The following is a 23532-nucleotide window of genomic DNA, read 5'->3' as shown; positions in this document are numbered from 1 at the left end:
CAGCTGGTCCTAGAGTTGTGGGTGGCAAAGAAGCTTAATGCTTCCAAAAAGGTCTCTATAGTTCTGTAATCATTAGCAGTGCACAATTATTGTAACAGATAAATTTCTGCCTTAGGAATCAGACTACCTTGTGGCCAGCAGTAACAAGAAAGTGTCATAGGTTTCCTGGTATTCCAAAATAAACTATCATAAACTACTCAAAACTTCTAGACAATACCGTTATACTGTTTTATTATGAGATCTTAGGTGCTACATGATAATTTCTAAAATAACACAAGGGAGAAATCATGTATGATAGTTTCTTCCCAAATTTGAACATATTTTCCCCCACAACTAAAACAATCACCATAATTCCTACAAGCTGAGTGTGGCTTCTGAAATGATACCTGTGCTGGTTTCAAGTTCCAGGGGCAGGGGCAGAATCACCTCAACTCAAAGATGACATCACCTAGAGTCTGTCCTAAGTAGCTGCTAAATTCTCAACTAACACTCACATAGTCAGAGCAGTTACAGCTGCATGGATGCCATCCAGGCCACTTTACAAAAGAAAAACCTGAGAAGTGACTTGTTCAGTCAGTTAAGTGTCAGAGTTAGGACCTGTATCACCTGTCTCCCTCTCCCAGACCAGTGCTTTTTCCATTACAACAATCATGGTTTGGGGGGGATGGTGTTGTGAACCTAACTGGACAATGTTCAGTCTCTATTCCTTACAATCAGGAAACAAAGCCCGTCCTGAGACAAAAGAAGCACTGTGGTACCCTTAGGAAGCAGGGAAATCAGGTGTCACCTGAATGGGGGATACAAGCGAAGGGAGGGTGAGTCTCTCCAACTAGAAGGGGGACCTAATGGGGCTTCAGAGTAGAGAGGGAACAGAATGCACTTACATCTCTGCATCTGCTTGCTGTACTCGGACATGTTATCTGGGCGGATGGAGCGTAAGAATTTAATGTAGTCATCACTGTGGTACTTGGTCATCTCCTCAGCATTGGCTTTGTGAGGGCGCTAGAAGACAGAGGGGAGAAAAAGCATGTTATTCTTGACCATGGCCAGTCTTCACTCAGCATTGAGCTACACAGGATAAAAAGAAATTACTGATTAGATTCAGGCCTCAAGATACTCACAATCTAGTTAAGCAAACAAGATTATCAAAATATATTCAGTATCTCACAACCTAGACTGCAACTCAAGCTCTATTGCTTAGGCAAGTCTATTTGTTTTTTCCCATTTTTTAAATCTAAAAAGTTGTTTTAAGTTTTTAACTGTGGTGGCAAGTCTATTGCTTGGGCCTCAATCTCCTCATTTACCAAATAGAGATAACATCATCTACTTCACAGGAAAGTTGTGAGAAGTGGATGAGATTATTAAATCTCTTTGTAAATTGTTTTACAAATTATGACTTCAATATTAACTATAACAATATACAACTATGGGCCAAATGGCTCTAAGAGTTCAAGAAGAAGAGGTGACTAGTACTGACTGAAACAGATGGCAAATCCTTTATAAATCATCACCACACCAATAATTCTGACCACATCCTCCCGATAAAAACTTCCTTGAGGGACTTTCCTGGGGGTCCAGAGGCTAAGACTCTGTTCCCAAGACATGGGGCCTAGGTTCGATCCCTGGTCAGGGAACTAGATCCCACATGCTGCAAGAGTCTGCATGCCTGAACTGAAGATCCCACCTGCCACAATGCAGATCCAGCATGCTGTAACTGCGCCCAGGTAAGGCCAAATAAATAAATATTTTTAAAAAACAAAACTTCTTTGACATAATAATTTCCTGGTTATCCCAAGATTCTGATTCGGCCTGTCCTCTTTTTAAAAATTCTCCCAAAGAAATGTTTACTTAAAAAAAAAAAAAAAAAGACTTCCCTGGTGGTCCAGTAGTTAAGATTCTGAATTTCCACTGCGGGGGGCGTGGGTTCAATCCCTGATTGGGGAAGTTCCATATGCTGTGTTGGTACAGCCAAAAAATTTAATAAAAATAAAAGTTCTCTTCCTCTCATCCCTTAAAAGTGGGTCTCCTTCAAAGATAACCCTCTTCTTTTCTATTAACCCATATTTTACAGTTTATAAAGCATTTTCAGTACAGCTAACAGGAATTGTTTACTCTGTGCCAGCCACTGTTTCAGGCACTTTATTGCTATCCAGCATGAGACAACCTTTTAAAGTTATACTATTATTATCTTCACTCTGCAGTAAGGAAACTACAGAAGAGAGGGGTTAAACATAATTTGCCCAAGGTTACACAGCTAGTAAGCTGGAATAAGAACCCAAAGGTCTGGCTCTAGATACTATCTGACTCTCATTTAATCCTCCTTTATTGATGAAAATATTAAGAATGAAAAACAGGGGCTTCCCTGGTGGTCCAGTAGTTAAGAATCTGCTTCCAATGCAGGGGACTCAGGTTCGATCCCTGGTCCACGAAGATCCCACATGCCACAAAGCAATTAAGCCCGAGCTCCACGGCTACTGAAGCCTTTGAGCCTAGGCTGTGCTCAGCAACATGAGAAGCCGCCACAGTGAGAAGCCTGTGCACTGCAATGAAGAGCAGCCCCTGCTCACTACAGCCAGAGAAAGCCCAAAAGCAGCAGTGAAGACCAAGCGCAGACATAAATAAACAAATCTTAGAAAAAGACAGACACTGCTTTATTAAAAAAACAAAACAAACCCATAGTGAAAGAAGCAAGTACTAGATCCAAATACTAAGTTGTTTTCACTATACTAAGCCCTTTGCACTCTTGACAATGTTGTCAAAGCTCTGCTTTGGTGATCCCTTCTAGATAGGTGACTGCCCAGACTTTCACTCCATCTTAATGTTCTAAGCTTCAGATTCATAATTCCAATAGCTTCCCAGCCAATTCCACTCACAAATCCTACAGGCACTTCAAATTCTACTGGACATAACAACTTGTTGAGAACATAGAAGCATTCAAATTTAACTTCCAGAACTACTCTTCTGCTGTTTTTGTTAGTGAAGTGTCATCTTTAACTCTGTCCTTCTTGCCTTCTATTTCAATCCATTGCCAATCCCTTTCATTATACCTCCACAATGGTTCTTTTTTTCCCCCCTCCATAACATTGACTGCATCCACCACCTTATTTCTCCTCTGCTCCTCTTTCCCAGGTTTCCTATTCTCCCCACCATCCAGTCAGTTGCTCCAGACAAAAGTCAGAGCATCACCCTTGACTCCTCATCTGCTACATTCAACTTCTCTGGAAACTACTGCCAATGTCTCTGTCAAACCTGTCCACTTCCATCCCCAGGTCACACACGTTGGCTTGGATAGTGGCAACAATCTTCTAACTGGTATCACACCCTTAACCTTAACAACTGTGAATCTATTCTCAATTGTACAGCCAGAGTAATCTAAAATTCAAACTGAATCATGTCACTCCCCTCTAAAACCCTTCAGTGGCTTCAGTATTCACAAGATCAAGCTCAAATTCTTTAGTTTGACTTGAAAAACCAAAATAATTGGGTCCCTGCTCACCTCTCTAGAATCTTCCTAAAATATTTTATGCTCTAGCCTAGGGAACACCAAATTCAAAGCACTTGGAAGAGCCTGAGGTAGTTTAGCTAACTTGGTGCTTCAAACAAACAAATAAATAAAAACTAGTGAGGAAATCTGGGCCTAAATGCCAGGGTCTTCTGGGTTAAATTCCATTTATTTCAAAGGTTGGATACTAACATAAAGTTCTTAAAAATAATTCGTCATTTAAACAAGAATGTTTGAGAGGCTGAATTTTTCTCATGAAACAACTGTACCAATCTGCTGAGCACAACTCTACTAGCTGTTCTCTAAGGAAATTCTCTCCCATCTTTAGGCCTTTGCACATGCTATGGCCTAGAATACTGTTCTCTTCACATCCTCTATGCAACCTTTAGGTTGCAATTGAAAAGTTAATTTCCCAGAAAGCTGTCTTTGACCCCCAGAGTCTCAGTTAAGTAACTCTCTGAAGTGTTCCCCTGAGAACCCTGTACTTCCTTGTCATCACATTCAACCTGTATAGAAATTGAGCTGCTTATTTTACTCTGGGAGGCCAGAAGCAGGTCTGACTGTATTCTACAAAAACAAGACAGGGGAGGAGTTCACAGGCGACCTTGGTTAGGATTCCAAGCTTTCACTGCCATGACCCAAGTTCAATCCCTGGTCAGGGAACTAAGAACCTGTACAGCTTGAGCAAATGCTCAATAAAAATCTGTTGTCATAATAAATTAACTCTCATTTGGATTATTTTTTTGGTCTCCTCATCCGTTCCATTAATATCCAGTCTAACCCTCTTTCAATCCATCTTCCATAATGGTGTCACAAAAATCTTTAAAAAGTCAATGCCCTCTTCTAGAACATTCAATGACAAATGAAAAGATTTAAAAGTCTAGCATAGTAATCAAGGGGACTTTAAACTCAATTTTAAAGTCCAGCATAGGACGAGAAGGGGATCACAGAGGAAGAGATGGTTGGATGGCATCATTGGCTCAATGGACATGAGTTTGAGGAAGGTCCAGGAGATGCTGAAGGACAGGGTGTGGCGTGCTGCAGTCCATGGGGTCACAAAGAATCAGACACGACTGAGCGACTGAACAACAATAGTAATCAAGGAACTTTACAAGGTTCCTTTTCCAATCTAATCCTCCCTCCTACCCTCTTTCATAAACATAATCCTCCAGAAAATAACTCTTCTTCAACAAGACCTACAGGGTTTCCCACCACAGTGACTCTGATTAAGCCTTTCTACTATTTGAAATTCATCCCTATCCCATACCTCTGAAGGACAAAGCCAATCTCAAAAGCTGCCTCTTTTACAAAGTAAAAGCATATCTCAGCCTAAGAAACCATCTTCATCCCAGGCCACAAAGTTTCAAGGAATATGACCTCATAATCAAAAATCACAAAAGAGGACTTCCCTGGCGGTCCAATGGTTAAGAATCCCCCTTGAAATGTAGGGGATGCAGGTTCAATCCCTGGTCAAGGACTTAATATTCCACAAGCCATGGAGCAACTAACCTCACATGCCACAACCACTGAGCCCACATGCCACAACTAGGGAGTCTGTGCGTCACAAAAGAAGATTCTGAATACTGCAACAAAGACCTAACACAGCCAAATAAATAAATATTACAAAAAAAATCACAAAACACACAAGGAAACAAAGCACCAGAGGTAAGACGTCAGAGAAACAACTAATAGCAGAATCAGATCCTCAGGGACCTTGGACATACACTGAAATAGAAAAGAACAGCACTGAGAATTCCCTGGCAGTCCAGTGGTTAGGACTCCAGCACCCCCACTGCAGAGGGCATAGGTCAGATCCCTTATCAGGGAACTAAACCTGCATGCTATGGGGTGTGGCCAAAACAACAATAATTAATAATAATAATAATAATTAAAAAAAGAAAAAAGGATTGAATTTTTATGTGAAGTGAAGTGAAAGTCACTCAGTCATGTCTGACTCTTTGCAACCCCATGGACTGTAACCTGCCAGGCTTCTTAATCCATGGAATACTGAAGGAGGTTGCCATTCCCTTCTCCAGGGGATCTTTCCAACCCAGGGACTGAACACGTGGCTCCTGCATGGCAGGCGAATTCTTTACAGTCTGAGCCACCAGGGAAGCCCAAGAATATGGGAGTGGGCAGCCTATCCCTTCTCCAGGGGATCTTCCCAACCCAGGAATCGAACCAGGGTCTCCTGCATTGCAGGTAGATTTTCTACCAGCTGAGCTACTATATACCAGTAAACAATTAAAAATAAAAAGTTCAATTTGTGACACCAAAATGTATACTCAGAACTTATGAATAAAAGGAAAAGTCATGTGTTAAATTCTAAAAATAAATAAATAAAAAGTTTAAAAGATACAGTTTATGATAGCATTAAAAAAAGAAGTAATGGGGAAAAAAAATCTAGTAAAAGAGGTACATCACCTTTATGGAGAAAATTATAAAACTTTATATTGATAGCCAAATTCTCAACTCCCCCTCAACAGTGGAATGGATAAACTGTGGTATATTCTATAATTAATTACTATACAGTAATTAATATGAACAAGCTACAACTACACACAAAAAATACATATTGTGTAATTCCATTTATATTAAATTCAGCAAAATTAAACTATATTATTTTAAAATGGATAATTAGGTAGTTGAATTATGATCAACAGCAAGGAAGCAATTAACAGAAAAGTCAGAATTCTAGTTATCTCTGGGGGAAAAGAAGAAGCTACAATCAGGAAGGAACACATGCAGGTGTCTGAGGTACCAGCAATGTTTTATTATTTTTTGAACTAGCCAGTGTTCATGTGTATGTTTACATCAATTTGTTAAACTGGACATTTGTTTTATGCAGTTTTCTGTGTTAATATTTCATAATAAAGAAGTTAAAGGAAATCTTTATATAAGACATTTAAAAAGACGTAATTAAATGGAGATATATACAATGTTCATGGATTCAAAAACTTACTATTCTCAAGATATCAATTCACCCTAAGCTGATGCACAGAGTCACTGAAATTTCAACCAAAATCCTAGGAGATTTGTTTGTACCATTGATGAGTTAATTCTAAAATTAACAAGTGCAAGAGGAAATGTCAGTTGCTTGGTTGTGTCTGACTCTTTGCAATCCCACGGACTACAGCCTGCCAGGATCTTCTGTCCAAGGAATTCTCCAGGCAAGAATACTGGAGTGGGTTGCCATTCCCTTCTCTGGGGGATCTTTCCAACCCAGGGATCAAACCCAGGTCTCTAAAATTTATTCCGAGTACAAAAAGCAAGTCATTTTTTAAAAAAGAGAAACAAAGTGGGAGGATTTAATACTGGCTATTAAGACTCATAAAAAGCTGTTATAATTAAGCCACTGTAGTGACAGCATCCTGGAGAAGGCAATTGCTACCCTTTCCAGTATTCTTGCCTGGGAAATCCCATGGACAGAGGAGCCTGGCCAGGGCAATAAAGAGGCAAAGTCAAGAGAACACAGGCCCAGAAACAGACTCCAACATAGGACCTGGCACAAAGTAGGTGCTTAATACGTGTTTGTGAGATAAATTAATAAATATTGACATTTCAGATATAAAAGTGGTAGCACTTAGCTCAGTGGGGAAACAACAGACTTTTCAATCAATCAGCTGGAGAATATAGGTTTCAGTGGTTTCTTTACTTCAAATCATGTTAAAACGTCAAGTCTAGATAAGTGAATATCTGTATGTGAAAGGCAAACCTATAAAGATTTTTAAAAAATTAACATAAGAGAACACCTTAAGGGTTGGGAAGCATTTCTTAAGACATAAAAGTACTTTTAAAAGAAACAATAAATATGACTATGTTACAATTAAGAATCTGTTTATTAAGGATACATTAGATTGAAAAAGACCAGAGTAGAAAATATTTATAACAGTACACTGACAATGAACTACATATACCAAAATACATTGAAAAAACAAAAAACTACTCCAGGGGACTTGCCTGGTGGAAAAGGTGCAGAGATTAAGATCCCCCGCTTCCAATTTAGAGGGCTTAAGTTCAATCCCTGGCAGGGGAACGAAGATCCCACGTGCCACGTGGTCCAAAAATAAAAAAGAGAGAGAGAGGTAAAACTACTATAAATTGGTAAGAAAAAGAAAGCCAAATGACCCAAGAGGAAATGGGCAAAAGAAATGAAAAGATATTTCATAGTAGAGGACATACAGTTTTACTGGTCACTAGCAAAATGCAAATCAAGACTGGGACTTCTAGCAGTCGAAAGGTTAAGATTCTATGCTTCCAATGCAGGGAACACAAGTTCAATTCCTGGTCAGGGAACTGGGGAACTGGGATCCCATGTGCCATGTGGTACAGCCCAAAAAAACCAAATCAAGACCATAATTATAGTTCTTTTTTTCACCCATTTGATTGGCAAAATTTAAAGCCTAATTCCAAGTATAAGAGAGGATGTAAATCAAGGTATCTGTTATATATTGCCAGTTCATTCAACCACACTGAGAAACAACTGGGCACTTAATATTCACAAATCCTACAGTCCAGAAATTCTGCCCCCAGATGAAGAACCATAAGAAAATTTTGCATATATACACTTAGAGACATGTATAAGAGTATCAGAGAAAAACTGGTCCTAACATTAAAAACCTAGATACAGGACTTACTTGGTAGTCCATTGGTAGACAGTCTGCCTGCCAATGCAGGGGACATGGGTTTAATCCCTGGTCTGGGAAGACCCCACATGCTGAGGGGCAACTAAGCCCCTATGCCACAACTACTGAAGCCCGGGCACCTAGAGCCTACGCTCTGCAACAAGACAAGTCCATACACCACAAGGAAGAGTAGCCCCTGCTCACAGCGACTGGAGAAAGCCCACACGCAGCAATGAGGACCCAGCACAGCCAAAACAATGAATAAATTTAAAAAAACAGAGATACAAATTAAGATTATGGGAGAATGGATAAATTACAATATACTGAAATGATAAAATCTTATTCAGCAGAGAAAAATGAAAGAATTATAGCTATATGCAACAAGTTGGATAGATTTTAGTAATTATATATATTGTGAGACAAAAGCAAGTCCCAGAAGACTACACACAGCAGGCTACCCTTTTTAAGAAATTCAAGAACAAGTACATAAACACTATATATTGCTTAGGCACATATATACATGATAAACATAATAATATGATAAGCAAAAGAGTAATAATCACAAAATTTAGAAGCGTGATCAGGTTGTAAGAATATGAATGTTCATTGCATTATTAAAATATTTAAGTATTAAGAAAGAATAAATAAATAAAATATTTAAGTAAAGTGAATGAATAAACAAAGTAAATTTTTTAAAAAGATGGCCAAGCGTCAATCTTCTTTGGATGTTCATAAGCCAAGAAAAACAATGAACCTGATTCTATGCATCTAAAGGCCAATTACAACAGAAACACAAGAATAACCAGACAATCAAAAAGAAAAATGGGCAGAAGGCCTGAATGGGAACTTCAGTAGGGAAATCTGTAAAAAGATCCTCAACTGCACTAGTAACAAGAGAAATACCATCTTGGCATTATGTGCATGCCAAACAGCAATAAGGACGACTGTGTGCCTATATCCTCCGAGCACACCACCTGGTGAAACTCAAGCATATGCACCACGAGACATGTTCAAGAGTGTTCAGGACTTACCTGTTGGTCCAGTGGCTAGGAATCTGCCTGCCAATGCAGGGGACAACAAGTTTGATCCCTGGTCCAGGGAGATTCCATGTGCTACCGGGCAACAAAGCCCATGTACCACAATTGGTGAGCCCAACAGAGCCTGAGGGCCGCAACTACTGAGCCCATACACCTAAAGGCCATGCTCCACCGCAAGAGAAGCCACTGCAATGAGAAGCTTATGCACCACAAAGAGTGACCCTGCTTGCCACAACTAGAGAAAGCCTGCACACAGCAACTCCTATCTAGTGTAGCCAGAAATAATAAATATTTTAAAAAGAATGTTCATAGCAGCATTGTTTGTAATAGCTCAAAACTAGAAACAAACCAAATGCCCACCAATACCAATAAAATAGACAACTTGTGGTGTAGTCTTTCGAAATACAGTGAAAATAAATATATGTATCATCAACATGAATGACTTAGGAACATACTGGGCAAAAAAGGCAAGTCACATAATAAATACTGTATGGCTCCATTTATGTAACATTCAAACATGTAAAAGTAAAATATGTATCATTTAAGGATACATACTGGTAAAATTATAAAGAAAAGCAAGGAAATAATAAACCCCAAATTCAGGGCAAAGGTTAACTCCGGGGAAGACAGAATCAGGGAAGGACAGACAGGAGTTCTAACAGTCATGGAAACATTTCTTTTCTTAAACAAGGTGCTATTAATAATAACGTGATTCTTTATACTTTACATATATTTTATAAAAATTCTTTCATATCTACTCAATGTTTTATAAAAACATTTAAAAAAAGGAACAGAAGGCGATGAGTAAGAAGCCTGGGAATATACAAAATCAGCATCCAAGGCAAGGAAGAGAGCAGGATTCTTAATTATGTAAATAGGAAGATGCCTGGATGAAAAGTGAGGATTTGATTCTGGGAGAGATTAATTAGATGTGCAGAGAAAGAACTGGAGAAGGAACCCAAGAAGGTGAAATTGTGTGAAAAAGACTTCAACCTGTCTCCTTCAGGTATAGAAACTTCTGCAAGGAGAAGTCCAGGGAATTTCTTTCAGGAGTAACTCTCAAAAGCCATTAATTTCAGGGCATACACTAAAATAAATGGCTATTTGTCCTTTGGGAAAGGGATGCTAGGATCACAGCCCAGAGAAAGGAGAAGAAAGAAGAGATCAATGCAGAGAAGCGCTGTTAACAGAGGGGACTAAAGAGTCACACTCAGTAAAGAGGGTACAGGTTCAATCCCTGGTTGGGAAACTAAGATCCCACAAGCTTTGCAGTATGGTCAAAAGATTAAAAAAAAAAAAAATTTTTTAAGGGGGAAAAAAAAGATAGAACCAGAAAAGGAAAAAGATCACATGAAAGAGAACACGGTCTAGAGATTTCAGCAAGAGATTACACTGGGCTTTTGCTTTAGTTTACAATAAGAATACCACACAGATGAAGTAATCTCCAATAAGGTATTATTGTCTCCTATGACAGCCACAGTTAGTTACTTCCCAAAGAGCTATTCTCCCCCTTCCCTCTTTTTAACAGATCTCAATTTGGTTGGGTATATCCAGCCCCAAGGATCAAATTGCTGGTGAATGGTCTAAGTATGGCAAATGACCCAATGAGACTTACAGGGAAATCTGTTAGGAAGTTGCTAGGAAGAGCTTTCTTCTTTAATAAAAATAGAGTGTAGGGTAGGCACAGTGGAGAGTGATTCAAATCAAGGTTGCTATAAAGATTAAGTAAATAACAGTAGCCCTGGCTTGGTACTTAGCCATCTTCAATAAATGTTAGTTAATTTCTCCTCTCACTTAAAGATATGACCCTTTTTTTATTATTAATATCTCAGTATCACTCATGGAGGTTAATAATGTCCCTGGGTTATAACAAGTACTCAACAAAAATCTGTTGGATGAAAAAAAGAAACAGTGCTTAATGCAACTCTTGAAAATGAGAAAGATATGACTAGGTGGAGTAAATAATCTTCCCCATCAGAATGGGGTAGAAAGAGGCAGAATCTGATCTGGCTGAAATGGAGGGTTCTGAGGGTGGAGTGGCAGGGAAGGGGGCAAACAGGCCAGGTGAGCATGGCTGAGATGTGCAACAGGCAGCCCCGTGGAGCCTTGGTGCTTACCATTCCACATTCAGGTACCCTCTCTGTATCTAAATGCTAGTCTGTTCCCTAGAGTCCCTGAAAACCTCTGCTATCTTTTCTATTTTTCATTCCCAGATGCCCTTCACACCTGAAAATGCTCTCTGGTCCCAGTTCCATCTGCTCCTCCATCTACCTTCCCTCCTTGCTTTCCCAGCTGCCTCCAGGGGCTCCAGAGACATGACACGGCTGCCTGAGACAGAAGATTCATCTCCTTTCAGTCTCCGGAATGGTGGGGAAGGATGCTGCTGCTGCTAGGTTACTTAAGCTGTCAGCACAGACTTCAACAACCCTTACACTCTAACCATAAGGCAACACAGGCCCCCAACCCCTCCTTATTTTCTCATTTGGACTCTTGCAACATCCTCCTAACTTAGCCTCCCTGCTTCTCAAATGCATGCCTATTCCTATTTCTCATTTAAAATACTTCACTTGGGACTTCCCTAGTGATCCAGTGACTAAAACTTCACGTTCCCAATGCAGTGGGCCTGGGTTCAATCCCTGGGTTAAGGAAATAGATCCTGCATGCCGCAAGTAAAAGGTCCTGAATGCTGCCACTAAAGACCCAGCACACCGCAAAGAAGACGGAAGGTGCTGTGTGCCACAGCTAAGACCCGGCACAGCCAAACAAATAAGCAAGATGTTTTGAATAAATACTTCTTTTGTGTTTTACAGCCTCCAGAAAAGTTCAAATTGGGAAACTCTGGACCAAATTTGGCCCGCAGATATGTTCATGTACTTTTGTTCCTACATGTTTCAAACAAACTTGGGCCAACATTTTAAACCTTGGAGATTCTACGTAATAATCCAGAGTTCTGGCTTCTCTTTAAAAACCACTATGTGCTTGGTCACTCAGTCGTGTCCGACTCTTTGTGACCCTTTGGGCTACAGACTACCAGGCTCCTCTGCCCATGGGATTTTCAGTCAAGAATACTGGAGTGGGTTGCCATTTTCCTCCTCCAGGGGATCTTTCCAATCCAGGGATGGAATCCATGTCTCCTGTGTCTCCTGCATTGCAAGCAGATTTCTTTACCTGCTGAGCCATCAGGGAAAGCTGGAAGATGTGGCAAAAGACATCAGCTGGAGCCAGGCCAAATGGCTAGAAAGTCCATACTCTCTAGTAACTAGAGACTTGGTATCTACTTCAACACAGTTCCAATCACTTAGTTTTTAGGGACTGGATTTTTTTACCCTGGCCCAGCCAAATTGCTTAATATAGCACATCCAATTCTTGCTGACCTCTCCAGCTCTAGCTCCCCTCTCTCACACTTGTCAACTTTATACTGCAGCAATACCTGCACACTAAACTACTTTATTTCCCTAAACACATCATATTGTTCCTACCTTTCTGCCTTTTTGTATATGTTCTTCCCTCAGCCTAGAATGCTAGTCCCCTCCTGAACTTCAGGCTAATTTCTATTTAATCTTTAAAACATTGCTTAGCTATCACTTCTAGGAAACATTCCAAGGCTCCCTTCCACGTTCTGCCTCAATATCTCTGAATCTTATACATTTTTATATCGTTGCACACTGTAGTACAATTTGTTGTTCACCAGCACTAGAGTGAGCACCTTAAAAAACAAAGAATCTCTATCCAATGTCTGCCACGTAACAGTCACTCAACACATTTCATAAATGAGTAATTGAAAAAAAATGAGACAATGAATGATGTATGGGGAACCAGAGCTGAAGAGGCTAGGGAGGGGTGAAGTTCCCAGTAACTCACATAGATTTCCATCTTCCGGTAGAGACCATAGTTAAGGAGTAAATTATGAGTCATGCGGATTCGGTGAGGCTTCATTGGGTGGCCTTGTCCATAATAGTAATTTCCAACATCCCCTGAAGAAGAAAGAGTGACAGCTTCAGTGACACAGTTAGACACACACTCCCAGGAGAACCCACAGATTTTTACAACAAATTTCTAGGCAAATTCTGTCTGGTTCATTCTAGGCACCAAGATTCTCTCCCACCTCAAGGAAGGGTAACTTCAGAAGACAACGAAAAGCAGGGGGCCGTGGTGAGAGGAGCACTTAAGGATGTCTGTCTAGCCCAGTTTTTTCCCTTGGAACCCAAAGACATTAGACAGTGTGAGGGGGTCAGTCCAAAGCTACTTGGGGAACAGCGGCCAGTGAGGTGACTCACCTCACTGTCTCCAAGGAATTCACTCCCACAACAGAAAGAATAATCATCACTACTCAGAATTACTGTAAGTCACAGTTCACCTCCTGCACACCAGAACACTTTATGGTGTCAAAGCACTTTTGCAATCACTTTCTTACTGGATTCTCACAAATACCCTGGAAAATAGTCAAGACAGGGAGTATTATTCCCATTTTATAGATTAAAGACTAAACTCATCATCTCTTTTTTAAAAAAATTATCTTATCCCTTCATTTTGTGTTTGGCTGTGCTGGTCTTCACTGCAGCTTAGGCTTTTCTCTAGCTGAGGACAATGGGGCTACTCTCTAGCTGTGGTGCTCAGGCTTCTCATTGCAGTGCCTTCTGTGGTGGACCACGGGCTCCACGGCATGCAGCATGTGGGCTCAGCAGCTGTGGTGCCCTGGCTCTACACAGCAGTCTCAGTGATTGTGGCACATGGGCTGAGTTGCTCCGAGGCATGTGGGATCTTCCCAAATCAGGGACTGAACCCATGTCTCCTGCACTGACAGGCAGATTCTTTACCACTGAGCCACCAGGTTGGTTGGTTGTTTAGTCGCTAAGTCGTGTCCGACTCTTGTGACCCCATGGACTGTAGTCTGCCAGGCTTCTCTGTCCATAGTATTCTGGCAAGGATTCTGGCAGAGCCACCAGGGAAGCCCCATAAACTCACCATCTCTTCATTTATCCATAGCAATAACCTTCCACTGGTCCCTCTGCTGTCAGTTCAAACTATCTGCCACACCAGTTATTTTCCTAATATACAGCTTTGATAACATCACTCCCCTACTCAAAAGTCCTTAATGGTTCCCCATTTTCTATAGGATAAAGAATAAAGAACAACTTCAATAGGACTTTCTTAATCTATTTTCCAACTTCTTACCACAACCACCCTACCCCAACATACACACCACATACATATACACACACACACTCTGCTCTAGACGTTAGCAGGCAAATGGGTTAAATACAACTGGTTGCTTGATTTTTCTAAATAAGATGTTATTGGAATACAACAATGCCCATTAGTTTTATCATCTATGACTACTTTTACATTATAATGGCAGAGTTGAGTAGCTAGTTACTACAGAGACCCACCCATGTGGCACATGCATGCTAAGTCACTTTGGTTATGTCTGACCTGCCAGGCTCCTCTGTCCATGGGATTCTCCAGGCAAGAACACTGGAGTGGGTTGCCAACTCCTTCTCCAGGGGATCCTCTGGTCCCAGGGATCAAACCCACATCTCTTATGTCTCCTGCATTGGCAGGTGGGTTTTTTACACTAGTCCACTTGGGAAGCCCTCCCAGTCACACAAAGCCTAAAATACTTATTATCTGACCCTTTACGGAAAGTCTGCCGATCTCTTGGAAGAAAAGCTATGACCAACCTAGATAGCGTATTAAAAAGCAGAGATATTACTCTGCCAACAAAGGTCCATCTAGTCAAAGCTATGGTTTTTCCAGTAGTCATGTATGGACATGAGAGTTGGACTATAAAGAAAGCTGAGCGCTGCAGAATTGATGCTTTTGAACTGTAGTGCTGGAGTAGACTCTTGAGAGTCCCGTGGACTTCGAAGAGATCCAACCAGTCCAGCCAGGAAATCAGTCCTGAATGTTCATTGGAAGGACTGATGGCTGAAGCTGAAACTCCAATACTTTGGCCACCTGATGTGAAGAACTCACTGGAAAAGACCCTGATGCTGGGAAAGGGTGAAGGCAGGAGGCGAACGGGATGAGAGGATGAGATGGTTGGATGGCATCACCGACTCAACAGACACAAGTTTGAGCAAGCTCCGGGAGTTGGTGATGGACAGGGAAGCCTGGCGTGCTACAGTTCAGTCCATGGGGTCATAAGGAGTCAGATGCAACTGAACTGAACTGAGTTGAACTGCCAATCTCTGTTATGAACATGCTAGATTATTATCAGCTTCTTGAACGCGTTCACCTTCACACCAAAGTATCCTTTGTTCAGACTGTTCCTTTGACTTGGAACGTCATTCCTTCTCTGAGCATCCTCCTCACACTACAAAGCTCAGCTAAAGCTCCAGCCATAGTCCTAATCAGAATAAATGGTCTCTTCCTCTGCATGCAATTTATATATGGCACTTAATTTTGTATCTCAATTATTTACATATCTATTTTATATCTACAAGACTGTTCCTTGAAGGCAAGGACAAATATGCCCTGTACATCACACAGACTGAATAAAGATTCAAGGAAATGAACTGAGACTCAGAGAGTTATGTGCCTGCTCAAGATCACACAGCTAATGAATGAGTGTCAACCCTTCTAACTCCAAATCCAGGATGTTAAAAACTGTATTAGCAGGACTTCCCTGGTGATCCAGTGGTTAAACCTCTGGGCTTCCAATGCAGGAGGCATGAATTTGATCCCTAGTTGGGGGAACTGAGACATGCCCAAGTAGGGTGTTCAAAATTTTCAAAATTAAAAAAAAAAAACTTTATCAGGTTTCCCAGGTACCTACTTCAGTTTGCAATTAACCTAAAGGGCTCTGTAGTCTACCTGGTAGAAAGTTCCTGGGAAAATATTTCAAAATCATGTGAATTGCACACCCAAAGTTCTCTCTTTGGAAGTTCACTAGGATGAGGCAGATCTTTCATTACCAGTGAAACAAAGGGTCCCAACCTCTTAATCAATGATTTAGTAGTGCCAGAAACAGGCTTCATTCCAGGGAGCAATGCATGGTGGGGAATGCCACCAACAGCATCCAAGCTGTACTCCATTTCTCTTTAGCACAAACAGACATGGCCTGTGATAATAGGAAACTGCTAAACAGTTGAATATTTAGGATCTCATCCTTTTCTCTCTTTATTTTTTAAAATATTTATTTGGCTGCACCAGGTCTTCTTAGTTTCGGCACCCAGGATCCTAGATCTTTACTGCAGCACTGGATCTTCAGTTTCGGCATGTGGGATCTAGCTCCCCGACCAGGGATTGAATCTAGGCCCCCTGCCTTGGGAGTGCAGAGTCCCAGCCACTGAACCACCAGGGAAGTCCCTCTCTCTTTTTAAATAAACCTTATTCTTTAGAACAATTTTAGGTTTACAGAAAAATTGCTAAGAAGTACAGAGTTCTTAGATACTATACTATTTCCTCTATTAACATTTTAGTTAACTAGAAAGTATCTGTTACAATTAATGAAGCAATATTGATAATTATTTACTAAAAGTCCATACTTTAGATTTCCTTAGTGTTCACCTAATGAATACCTAGTGTTCATCCTCTTCATTTTAGTGAGGCCTGTGTTCTCAGGCAGTCACAAGCCAGAGCACAGCATGTAGCGGCATTCAACAGTCCCATACAGACAGACTTTGAGATACAGTAGGAGGGAAGGCAGTCAGAGACGTTTGTTCCCAGGGCTCCTCAGACAACTTTACCACCACGGGGTTGGGTAGAACACGTTCTCAAGGCACTGGCTGAGACTTCCAGAAAGTCAAAGTGTCAGTGGCTCAGTTGTGTCCCACTCTTTGTGATCCCATGAACCACAGCCCACCAGGCTCCTCTGTCCATGGAATTTTCCAGGCAAGAATACTGGAGTGGGTAGCTATTCCCTTCTCCAAGGGAGCTTCCTGACCCAAGGATTGAACCTGAGTCTCCTGCATGGCAGGCAGATTCTTTACCATCCGAGCCACCAGGTAAGTCCAAGTCTTCAAGATGCAGATCCCACTTGTGGGCAGTCAAGAGTCACAAGGTCATTGCTATGTTATATAAATTGGATTCCTGCTTACCCATTTCTCTGGTATAGATCTTGATCCCTAGTAACTCCCCTGCCTATCAACACAGAATCCAGCCAAGGTTAAGACTTGGGGAATTGAGATAACTTATCTAGAAAGCTAAGGGAGTATCTGAGGGTGGGGCCCAAACACATTATCCTGTCTTTTAACAGTTTTTAATCAGGTTGCTGAGAGACTTAAAAAAAAATAATCCTTATAGATAAGAGTTGGCCCTCCCCATCCACTAACCCTGGACTAAGGAGGGCCTATTGTACTATGTTATTTTATGTAAGGAACCTGAGCATCCTTTTGATGGGGTCTTGGAACCAGTCCAGCTGTTTTAAACTTTTTAAAACTTTATTAAAAAGGGCTTTCTGCACTGTTCTCATAGTTTCTCCATTTTATAGGGGAGAGGCCTGAGGCCTGTAAAGGTAAAATGACTTGCCCAATACTTCAAAGCTTTTGAGCAGCAGAACCAAATTTCAACCCCAAACTAGTGACCTCACTGAGAAACTCACAAGTAGTTTCTCAGAAAGGAAGAGATCACCCTTCTCTAAAGGTGGAGGTCTTTCCACTTTTTCTCTTTTTAAACTGAGAATGTGGAGATCACAAAAAACTGTGCAAACTGATAAAGCTATGAAGTCACAGACTCCAGCTTCAAATGGACCCTCACCACTGCCCAGCAATCCTTCAAATGTTTTTACTTGCTCCCTCTTTCATAACAGCTATCTCTCTTCAAGATTCCTATTCTACCCAATTGCCCTCCCCTACTCTCACGAAAAGGAATATTTTCTTACTTCCTGAAAAATATTTTCTTACTTCCTATCTCCTGAAAGCCCCCTCCACTTTCCATCTTCTCTCCTTCAAACATGCTTTTTCTTGCCACTTACCCTCTCATCCCAAAGGAACTTCCTCTTAAAAGAGGGGTGTCCCTACGTGTGCTCTGGTTTCCATCTCACCTGATCTCTCCTCAGGGACCTCCATCATTACTAGCCCCTCTCCCCAGTATCTTCAACCTCTCCCTAATTTCCATAAAAATTTGCACATACTTAACTCTCAGCCACTAATTCTCCTCTTTATCAACAACCCTCTCTCTGTCTCAACAGCTTCCTTTTGGGACTTCGCTGGTGGTCCAGTGGTTAAGACTCCGTGCTTCCACTGCAGGGGGCACAGGTTCAATCCCTGGTTTGGGAACAAAGACTCTACACACAACATGGTATGATTAAAAAAAAAAAAAGTTTCGTTAAAAAAAAGAGTTCAATCTAATGCCTCCTCTTCACTCATCCCTTCAGTCTACAGTAATTTAACTTCAGTTCTAAATGCTGCACAGGAAACAGTTCTTGCCAATACTTGGCCACTCCCTCCCTCTTTTGGCTACTGTAACCCAACACTTTCTGGTTCACTTACATCTCAAGTCATTCCCTCTGTATCTTTATTCACTTTATCAACAGTATTTTTTGAGAATCTACTACGAGCTAGGCACTGTTTAGGGGGGCCGCGTATACAAAGGTAGACAAAACATGATCCTTTTCCCTAAGGAGTTCACTGTCTGTAAGAAGTATGAACAAGTAAATGGGCAATTCCAGTACACGGTGACTAATGTACAAATGTACTCTACATACCCAGGAGTACAGAGCATGAAGAACACTAGACTTTTTCTCAGCCCACCTCCTTAGAATCCCACCCTGGACCCTCTTCTCTTTTCACCCTATACAACTTCTTATATGGGATACAAGGGTAACTGCATTCTCTTCTGTAACTAAAATTATCAGCTGTATGTATGTATGCTGACAATCATCAAAAATTTCTATCTTCTCATTTGTCTTCTAAACTGCAGACCTGAATGGCCACTGCCTACTGGACACCTCTACTTGGGATATCCCCCAGACATCTCAACAAATGTTTCTTTAAAAAACAAAACCCAACATTATCAACTGAAATGGTCTTCTACATTCAGCATGAAACTGCCCAAACTAAACACTGGGATCCTTGCCTTTTTCCTTACTTCTCCATTCATGCATTTAACTTCTGTCCCAGAGTGATAGTTCTAAGGTACAATAAATCTGATGATGTCACTAACCTGAATACGACTTCAATGATTCACCAGTGCCCAACTTGTGAATATAAATCCAACTTTCTTAGGGTGGTGTGCCCAGCCTTTCATGATCTGGTCCCCATTTACTTCTCCAGCCTCATCACTTGCAACCTTTTTCTCACCACTGCTCTACACCTTCTAGCACTGTGCCTTCAAATTTATGCCTCCACCATACTGTACATCCGGCCATTTTTCAAAGGTGCTCGCCTCTCTCTTACCTCTCAACTTGTTATCTTTATCCTTCCTGGGCCTAGTTAATAACTCTTGCTCTTCAGGTCCTAATTGAGATGGCACCTCCTTGCCTGACTTCTCAGGCTGGGCAGATACTTCGCTGTGCTCCCAGCAAACTCTGAGCTGTCCTTCCTCCCAACCTGATAGTGTAGAGCAATTTTTCTGTCATGGTCTATATGCTCCTCCAGACTGAGTGAGAAGAAGGTGGCAAGACCATCCCCTGGCCTCAGCCCCTAAATGATACCTAGAACAGAAGAAGCTGCTGCTCCACAGATTTCTGTTCAACGAAAAAGTTTGTTTTAACAAGTTGCATCCTTCTTCTTCCAACCCCAGGAGTCCCATTTCCCAGCAGCAACCGCAGGGCCCGCTGGGAGACAGGGGGAGGGGACTTGGTGACCTCTAGGTGCTGAGCCCTGCAGGCCTCTCAACAGAAAAGATGAGGAAGGAAAGGGGCAGTGAGAGATCTTAGGATTCTCAGCAGAACATATCACATATCACCCGGCAATCTTCTTCACCAGATTCTGCCTCCTGCCTCGGACTCAGCCTCCCCTCTAGGAGGCCGCCGCAAACTCCACATCAGACTTCAGAATTCCCCACCAAGGTGACCTCTGGCTTCCCGAGGCGACCCTCCTGACCTCGGACCCATCCCACCCACCCCCCCGCCTCCCCTCTAAGCCTCGACCCCCTTCCCTTCAGCCGTCTCCCTCAAGCTCCACCTCCTTTCCTCTTAGCCTCCTCCCTCAACCCCAACCTTTTCCAGCCTCTACCCTCAGCCTGGACCTCCTCCTCTCTGCCTCAGCCTCCTTCTCTCAGCCTCCTCCCTCAGCCTTTCCCAAACGCCTCAGCCTCCCCGCTCAGATCTCCTCGGCTCTCTCTCCCGGATCCCGCCCGGCTCGGGCCCGGCCCCGCCCCTGGCGCGAGGACTGTGCTCACCGTCGTAATAGTAACAGACTTTCCTCTTGGTGCCCTGAGTCTGCGCCATCTTGCTCGCCTCCCGTCCCTCCCGTCAATCGGTCCGTCCGCCCTCCCGCCGGTGGCTCAGCTCAGCGTCCGACCCGCGGGGAGGGGGCGGGCCTCCAGAGCGCCCCGCCCATCCCCGCCCGGGCTCACCTATAGCCGCGCAGCCCGGGCACGGCTCCAGCCAATCAGCGGCGCTGGGACGGCCCGGAACTCGGCGGGGGGCAAGGGCAGCCCGGCGAGGCCTCGGAGGGCCCCCTGGGCCTGTACCAAGGTCCGCGACGGGGGGAATGGGGCTGCCCCGGGACCGTACCATTCGTCCCGGGGGAAGAAAGTGGGCCTGCTAACTTGGGTGTCCCATTCCGCTTTGGGAGATTGCTTGGCGATCAGAGGCCAACTTTCATTTGACAGAGGCCTACGATGGAAAGTGACTTGTGCAAGGTCACTCAGCTAAGTTTGGAGGAGGAGAAATAAATTGACAAACAACAGGAAACTGCTATAGACGAAGGACTGTGCCATAGCTTTACCGACATTATCTCGGTCATCTCTGTTGTTCCTATTGGCGGCCTTGGAGTGGGGCCTTCTATCCGCATTTTACAGACAAGGATAATGAAGTTGAAAATTTTGTGACTTCCTCAGAGTCACACAATAATTACGTTCAGTTTTCAACCACAGATTTTTTTAAACGCTTACCCGACTCCAGAAGCACATATCACAATGGCAGAACCCAGCCTTTCTTACTCCAAATGCAGTCTTTCTTTTCAAATGCAGTCCTTTCTTACTCCTGATGCAGTCACCTAGGAGGGCTAAGGAGTGCCTTTAGATGGGAGAAAACTGTCGCTTACACCAGAGCAGAGTTTCTAAAGATACTGAAGCTATTAATATTTTGGATAATATCCAAATATGTTGTGGGGGGCCATCCTGTGCACTGTGGGCTTCCCTAGTGGCTCAGACAGTAAAAAATCTGCCTACAATGCTGGAGACACAGGTTCAGTCCATGAGTGGAGAAGATTCCCTGGAGAAAGGAATGGCTACCCACTCCAGTATAAGGATACTGGAGAATTCCATGGACAGAGGAGCCTGGCAGGCTACAGTCCATGGGGTCCCAAAGAGTGGGACATGACTGACTAACATTTTCACTTTGGCCACTTCTCTTAGATGCCAGTAGCACTGCCCTAGCCCTCTGCAGCTGTGACAACAAAAATTGTACTTAGACATGGCAAAATGTCTCCAGGGCAAGGAGGAGAGGATTGGAGGACGTATAAAAGCGCCCCCAACCCTATCCTTGAGAACCACTGCACTAGATCAATCAGTCAATCATTATTGAAAGCTAAGGGCTGAAAAGCACTGTGGTGGGCTATTAAAGAGGCAACTACAACAATATTAATATTTAGTGAGTGCTTACTGTGTGCCAAGTAAGTTACTCATGGTTCTACAGTCAATAAGATACATTTTTATGCCTCTTTACAGTAGAATCTGCCTGCCAGTGCTGCTGCTGCTAAGTCGCTTCAGTTGTGTCTGACTCTGTGCAACCCCATAGACGGCAGCCCACCAGGCTCCCCCATCCCTGGGATTCTCCAGGCAAGAACACTGGAGTGGGTTGCCATTTCCTTCTCCAATGCATGAAAGTGAAAAGTGAAAGTGAAGTTGCTCAGTCGTGTCCGACTCCTAGTGACCGCATGGACTGCAGCCTACCAGGCTCCTCCATCCATGGGATTTTCCAGGCAAGAGTACTGGAGTGGGGTGCCATCGCCTTCTCCAGCCTGCCAGTGCAGGAGACACAAATTCCATCCCTGGGTTGGGAAGATCCCCTGGAGAAGGAAATGGCAACACACTCCAGTATTCTTGCCTGGGAAGTCTCCTGGACAGAGGAGCAGGCTGGTGGAGGAGAGGGGCTGCAAAAGAGTCAGACATGACTTAGTCTAAAGACAGCCTGGGCACTTGTATTCCTCACATGGGAACTGCATTTGAGCCTTTAATTATAAAAGTAACAGGAGATCTAAGACTGGGCACTTTTTTTTTTCAGGCAAGGCTTTATTGGGGCTCCTAGGGCAGCAGCCGACAGCAACAGGGAGCGAGAACAAACAGGTTTTCGTGCTTGCTTGCTAGCTCCCCCACCCTCCACCGCCTGGGGGTGGGGGTGGGGTGAAGCTTGTTCCTTATATGGGGTGAGGGTAGGGGTGTGTCCAGGGGTCCGGTTGGAGGGTTGGCTTAGCTGTTTTGTTCAACCTTTAGGTGGTGTTGTTGGGCGCTTCTATTACAGAAACAGCAAAGAACCAAGAAATAATCCCTATTGCCAGTTCTGTGTTGCTGCTTCCCAGCCAAGAACCTTTCTGTGTCCCTATTTCCCGCTTAGTAAAATGGAGAGTGTAAGAAAACAAAGTTCATCAACTCTGCGGCTGCAGCCATGTCCAAAAAAAGGAGGAGGGTGGGATCAGATGAGGTCATGGGTGTGGCAGCATTTTATAAAATGTTGAACAGGAATCACCAACCCGGATGCCTACAGAGGTCAGGAAGGTGGTGTAAATGAGTGGATTTGTATTATAGTTACATTGGTTTGAGTCAGGTACTTTGCTTATTTTTAAAACTGGATTCTTTTTTTTACTTTCAGAAAGAAATATGTCCTCCCATCTTTCTTCAAACACACTGCCATCTTCAGGCATCTTTAATTTTCACACTTTGTAATAGAAATATGGTGTGCAAAAATTTTTCATTTGCCTCTTTATTATAAAAACCATAGCACAAGCATGATGATAAATAGCCACTAACACTTAGGTTCATAATCTGAGAGCAATAGGGTGTGAAAGGCAGAGCTCATGCCCAACCTAAAGGCGGTGGCCATTACTCAGCTCCATGAGGCCAGGTAAATCTAAAGGAGCCAAATCTTCCTCTTTTCTCAAGAGAAGACAGAAATCTGGAGTTTTTTGCAAAACTGCCCCAGTTTTATAAACTGACTGCTAACTCAGTCTATTTTCTTTTTTTAATTAATTAATTTTTTTATAAATTTAATTTTTTGGTTGTGTTGGGTCTTCACTGCTGTGCAGGCTTTTCTCTAATT

At 42.7% G+C, this 23532-nt stretch overlaps 1 protein-coding gene across 2 annotated transcripts in view; it reads right to left on the bottom strand.

Moving 5' to 3' along the window:
• Positions 1 to 20608, bottom strand: part of HDAC1 (histone deacetylase 1) — a 32026-nt gene extending 11418 nt beyond the window's left edge. Inside the window, exons 1-3 of one of the 2 annotated variants that reach the window (XM_005906205.2) lie at positions 20451 to 20608; positions 13026 to 13138; positions 885 to 1002 (exon numbers count right to left, since the gene is read on the bottom strand). In XM_005906205.2, coding sequence (XP_005906267.1) covers positions 885 to 1002; positions 13026 to 13138; positions 20451 to 20499 — 280 coding nt within the window. In that variant the 5' untranslated portion in view covers positions 20500 to 20608. Of the gene's footprint in view, positions 1 to 884; positions 1003 to 13025; positions 13139 to 13441; positions 13586 to 20450 lie in introns of those variants that run through there. The other variant, XM_070384714.1, reaches the window with a different exon arrangement.
• Between the last annotated feature and the right edge of the window lie 2924 nt (positions 20609 to 23532).

This window comes from Bos mutus, chromosome 2 (genome assembly GCF_027580195.1).
Source record: "Bos mutus isolate GX-2022 chromosome 2, NWIPB_WYAK_1.1, whole genome shotgun sequence".
NCBI lineage: Eukaryota > Metazoa > Chordata > Mammalia > Artiodactyla > Bovidae > Bos > Bos mutus.
The sequence above is the reverse complement of the archived record's forward strand: the minus strand, read 5'-3'. Positions and strand labels throughout refer to the sequence as shown.